At 38.5% G+C, this 6204-nt stretch overlaps 1 protein-coding gene across 1 annotated transcript in view; it reads right to left on the reverse strand.

The window, feature by feature from the left end:
• Positions 1 to 5868, reverse strand: part of LOC128789420 (cytosolic phospholipase A2 beta-like) — a 29142-nt gene extending 23274 nt beyond the window's left edge. Inside the window, exon 1 of the mRNA XM_053945400.1 lies at positions 5848 to 5868. Coding sequence (XP_053801375.1) covers positions 5848 to 5868 — 21 coding nt within the window. The remainder of the gene's footprint in view (positions 1 to 5847) is intronic.
• Between the last annotated feature and the right edge of the window lie 336 nt (positions 5869 to 6204).

Consider the following 6204-nt stretch of genomic DNA (forward strand, 5'->3'; position numbering starts at 1 on the left):
TGGGCTATTTGTTAAGGAGCTTGAGTAAATGAAGACTCAGAGAGAAACCACGGGCTCAGACAATGGTATGGAAAGCTTTCTTTGTCACCCCAGAGGCATTTGTTTTCAGGTAATCTGATTCATGTATGGCCAGTGATGGTTGTACTGCCAACACCCCAAGGGTCCCGTGCCACCCGTAGGTCAGAATGGGGCCTTCGGAAGGGGATATTAGGAATTGCAGCCGCCTGCCCAGGTCATGGCACAGCTGACCTACCTAGGCCAGGACAGGGTATGCACCAAAATGCACAATAGACTTCTGAACTAAGATTAAATTTCTTGTATCTGAACTAAGATTAAATTTCTGTGATGCTTGTAAGTAGGGCAAGCTCAACAAATGGCTCTGCTGACCTTGATGGAACAGACCACAGGCCCAGCAGAGACCCTTCAGACTAAATAAAAACTGCTCTTCTTTGCAGGTATGATATCACAGAATTCCATATCATTATGCATCCTGAAAATACCTAATGGGAATGAAAGCACTTCCCTTCCAGACATGAGATTTATTTCTATCACAGGCAGGCTGTCATTTTAACACTATTTCAAGTTACTTGTTCCTAACTCTTAACAGTTAAAGCTTTCCAGGCTAAGCTATTCGGAAATACTTACCATTTTCACAAGATGTTCTGGTAAGCATGAATGAACACATATATAAGTGTAACAATCTTAATAACAGAAGCATGGAAAATACATCTTTTTTTCAAATTGATACATTTAAAGTTCCTTTTAATTTTCTGTTAGGTTAAATTTTTGGGGTTTTTTTTTTGCATGCCATACTAGCATGGTTTGTCAGCAATATTAAGTAATAATAACATGCAGTTATTACAGTCCCACTACAACTAATTAATTAAAACTTAAAGCTTATGCTACCAACTGAAATAATATCTTTATTTGCCTAAACAGGGAATCTCATTGCACTGTCACTAAATAATTTGACAATTTTATTTTGAAAGTTAGCACCATGACTAATTTTCCTGACAAGGAAATCATTAACTCTGTAGATACAAACTGTTGGGGAAGGAGGAACCTCTCTACAGAAAGAGTCGCTCACGACAGTTGATCTGAAATTCTTTTAAAATGAGGTGGAGACTATTGGACATGTTCATTAGAGATGAGAGTAGCCTGCATTCAGTTTCATTCAGGCTTGTTTAGAGGTAAACTACGTTACATAAGATGGGTATCATCTGAACTGTGAATTAGCATGTTGAAATAAAGGCTTAATATTAAATTTTATTATGTTACTTACAAGTTGCATACTTTTTAAATTCAGATTTACATTTAAGAGCTGCCCTGACCAGAAAAACCCTTGTTAAACCTATAAAATCACTTTAGTCTGTCTCTTGGCTTGTATAAAAATACAAAGCAAATTTGGTTTTGTGTGACAAGAACTTCTAGTATGTTTTCCTCCAAATCTAAAACTGACATATTTAAAACTTCCTTAGTTTAATGCATTGTGGACATTAGAAGTTCTAATTGGGACACCTCCATATTATTCCAGTGGCCCACTGAAAGAACTTGACTTCAATTTTCCTGTGCAAATAGCTATTTATCATAGAACTACCAGCTGGAACACTCACTTAGCACTCTTAGTGGTTTTCATTTACGTGAATTATTGGATTATGTAGACAATTACAGAGGTGACTAGTTTTAATTAATATGTTAATTCTTAGTCATTTTGTAATCAACTTCTCCCTTGCTCAACAGAAGCCCAAGCCATTCATGGAATCTGCCTGCACTGAAGAAACACGTTGGCATAAAATTTGCTTTAAAATTTTTCGTGATGAAAATTTCCTAACTACTTATAAAAATGGTGCATCTGCAGGCCATCTTCAGAGTACTCTCAGATGTGACAGATGTCATGTCTTCATCCTCTGCCACTACAGCCAGAGTGCCTCACTCCTCCTCCCTTCTCCTTCCAACAGCAATCACTTTCTTAAACATGTCAACATTTGCCAAACAATGGAAACATCAAAGGTGACTTTTCACTCCTCCTGATTCGGTGCAGCTTAGTCCTGGTGTTATTGCAGGATAAAAGGTAAACAGATTCAGATGAGAAAGTGTGGCCATAATAAACCCTGAGGGCTCTGTAAATCCCACAAGGAAGCCAGAAACAATCCCTCTCCCAAGACTGCAGTTACTCCAACCTGTGATAACCATTCAGAATGGGCTAATTCCTTTTTTCATCAGCTAAAGGCAGAGCTAATTTTCTTCAACAACAGTCCAGAGCACACTCCTAAGGTCTGATTTGGATGGTCTAAAATAACATCTTTGCCTGAAAGTGCTGGTACGCCAAAATATTCTTCTATGAAAAATAATTACAGTTAGAGGTACCATTTGCTATTTTCATAACATGAAAAGCAACATGTAACTTCACAATTAATGCAACTTGATGAGTGCAGACACCCTACCCAGACAGCCTTTGGCAGACTTGCAGCTGTATTGGCCTTGCTGGTTTTAGTTCACTTCCTTGGGAGAAACATGGTTTCTTGCACAGGCATGCAGAGAGTAACAAAACCCCTCTGTAAATATCCAGAGTCAAAGGCAGCTTTCACAGAAGCACATCATTCTATTTTTGCTGGGAAATTACTAGTGTGACACTGAGGTACACAACAGAATGCAGGATTCAGCTACCTGTGTATTGCTGCATCCTAAGCAATAACATTCCAGGCCAATAAACTGTAATATCTCCAGAGTACCAAAGGGAAGGCTAAAACTTGGGGAAAAAAAAAAAAAAAGAAACCAACAAATTTCTTTTCAAATTACTTTTCACTTGACAGTATTTAGCATTAAACTAGATTTCTGTACTCTCGAACCAAGCTTTGAGAGAGTTATTTCTGTTTAAAATACAGAAGAGTCAGTAATCAGGAGATAAAACTAGCATGTCAGAATTGCCACAGCTGTATCAAACCTTAGCAGACTGAAAATTCACATCTGTTACCACCATCTCCTTGATTGTAATAATACATTCTCACCGACTTCCTTCCATAGGAATGTTGATCAGCTTTGGAAGGACACATAAATCTTTCATTTACAGGTAGTTAGTCACTTAAGGTTTCATTCCAAAAAGACAACCTTGAGCATATGAAATCTTCTCAAAACTCATAAATATTGAGGAGCCTACAAAAACAATCTGTGGATGGCAGTAAAAGAAGAAAAACCTACCAAGACCTCATATGTTTGATTTCAGTCTTTATTGCCCCTCCATGCTGCTACTAGAAGATCATCTCATGGCTACCTTAAGTAGAAAGTCAGTATTCTGGGGAAGTTTCTGCAGTCTGGGAACCTCATCCCATAACTCCCCGTTCTCTTTTTCTTTTTTTTAAAGTCCTTGGTTTGTACATGTTGGAAGACTGATTGGAATATGTCAGTGTTTCATTCTCCCTGCACCAAGCTTAGGCAGCTCTCTGAGCAGAGTTATCACCACGGGATAACGCCAAATTATATTAAGCTTTAGATGAGGATTTTGCTGTCTTCTGACATTTTGAAAATAGCTGTAGTATTTGTCACTCAGCTTTATACATATGTTTCAGACATTAATAATTACCTTCTTTCATAGATTACTTCTTTCTCCAGTAGTGTACTAGAAGCTGTACAATATCTTGCCTACAAGATCTCACACCAAATGTAATTATTTGGCATATTTATACCATTATTTTATGTTATATACTGAGGATTTGGCCCAACTACAATTTGGCAATTTACCAAATTGAAATTAAATCTATAAATGTATAAACAATAAGAAAGCTTAATTACCAGCCTGCTTCTAAAGCACTCTCTTCCACTAGATCCTCTAACATCTAGTATGGGCTATTAGCCCTTCCATCAGTGAGAACACTGCTAGAAATTTATCTTTCCAACCAGCTGCCTACTTTCATTAAAATTAAAGGGATGAAAAGTTCTAGTGGAAAAAGTGACTGACTGAAGAAATATACAAAACTATGAGAGTCTCATTTTGCTTGGGCATCACAGTTGTCCCAAATTTTATCATTGGAAGTTGAACAATTAGTGAGGAAATCTAATTCACCTTACAAACATATACTGTAATTTCATGTAATCACTGATGGATTACTTCATGAATCATTGTGGATTTGGGATGTATCTCCTGTTCATATCTATCAGTCACCTCCTTACACATATGAGTGGGTCCCTGGGGTCTTTGTATTGACAAAATTTCTGAGCATTTTGTCAGATGAAAATTATTCCATATGCCACAAAATAAAACTTCTAAGGAGGGATTATTCTTGTCTGAGCAGAAGAAAAGACATTGTTACAAATACGAGAAGTTGTAAATTAATACTGACAATCACTTCTGTGTCAATTTGGTAGCTCTCTTAAAGTGCAAAAAACTAACTGGGAGATTAGGAGATCTTCCTAGATAGTTTGAAGTAAGTATCCACACATTTCTAAATATCTGGGAGTTTTAATGTAAAAGAAAAAAAACCACAAAACCACTCTGTTCTTATTTCCATATCTATTTACCAGCTTATACACACTGAAACACATGCTTACCTGACACAACAGCAGAGCTACCTGAAGTACTGAATTAATCTCTTTCCTTGGGAAGAGAAGCTTTCTGACCTGAAATTACACTTGCACTCAAACCTTTTGGCAGTGGTGCCTATTAACCAGGAGTCTGTCTGTACTCATGGAACAGCAGTTGCAGCATTGGGATGAAATGCAAGAACTTTGTTATTGAAACTTTCTAGATAAAGTTATACCTGAGCTACCTACCCATCTATCAGCTCCAGAACTGTCTTACTAGATACAACATTGATCTTTAAAACCCATAGATAATATTCATGGCTACAATAGAGAGATATGTCTGGATCTAACTGGTAGATGGACTAGATAAAAATTTTTTCCAGAATGTACATGGCATTTACAATCCTTTGCCTGAATGTTTGAATATTTTTAATCTATCCCTTGAGCCATCCGTTCAAGCTACTGATATTTTTCTAATCTTTAACTTTGCCTGCAAATAATACCATGGCACAATTGATGATGTCTATAGGCAGTAGCATGTAACATTGTTTCTCACTATATTCTAAGCCCATGAATGCTCGTATTTCTTTTATTTGTTGCAAAATTTGACGAAGGGTTTGATACATAAAGAATGATTATCTGTAAATAATTCGTGCCTTGCATTCAGACACCATGTTCATTATTTTTTTAAGATACACATGAGAAAAGAATTTTCAGCTAATAGTTCTGTTGATTTGTATAAAACCCACCAGTTAAAATCTCTGAATGGAACTTAATATTCAAAAACTCAAGTCCAGACATGAAATACGTAGAATTGCAAAGGCTGTAAACATTACGTTAAAAATAGCTAGATCTAAACAGGTCAAACAGGTCATTAGATGTCTCCCCTGCAGCTAAAGTAATATAGATTATGCTTTGTTGCTAGATAAAGCTGTTGGTTTATTTCAGCTGGGGCAAGCAATGAACATGTGCTATCCAAAGAAAAGCACGCAGGAGGGCTAAAGCACTTTCATTTTACGGGAGGTAAACTCTTCAAGAGCAGCTTCCTCTTCCTTCACGGACTTCACTCCGGCACGTACACCAATGGTAAAAAGCAAAGCACCCCATTTGCTCTGTGTTTTCACTGAAGCTCGCTTACATATCAGTTACTGTGAAGTAAAAGAGGAGAGCGGCGAGTCTGCAAAGCTCAGGATGCCCCTGCCACACCACAGCAGCCTCTGCATCCCAGCAGATGCACGGAGGAGGGAGTTTGCTGGGCAGAGCTGGAGCAGAGAGGCCCAAGAGCGAGGTGCCAGGCCACAGCGAAGCGCGGGGCTGCCACTCTCTTACCTTGGCTGGTGGGCTCCCCATGGCACGGAAGATGGCGGCAGCGACCGAAACCCCAATTTGGTTAACAGATCTGTCAGCTGACAAACACGCTGGCAGCTTGTTGTGCTGCTGCTGCTGAAATAACCTGAAGGACACATATAATTTATACAGGCGCCGAGCTCCACCCTCTGCCTCCTCTGTTGGAGGAGAGCCTGCCTACATCTGAGAGGAAAAGATCTGCAATGTCAGAGGTGAGCAGAAAGGCTGACACTTTTAGTATTTCTCACAATTTGCTATTGCCCCAACATCCTTCCACTAGGTTTTTGGGTTGATTCTGACATGTTCAAAAAGTCTTCCTTCACGCTAATCTCTTCCACA

The sequence above is a fragment of the Vidua chalybeata genome, chromosome 6 (assembly GCF_026979565.1).
Source record: "Vidua chalybeata isolate OUT-0048 chromosome 6, bVidCha1 merged haplotype, whole genome shotgun sequence".
NCBI lineage: Eukaryota > Metazoa > Chordata > Aves > Passeriformes > Viduidae > Vidua > Vidua chalybeata.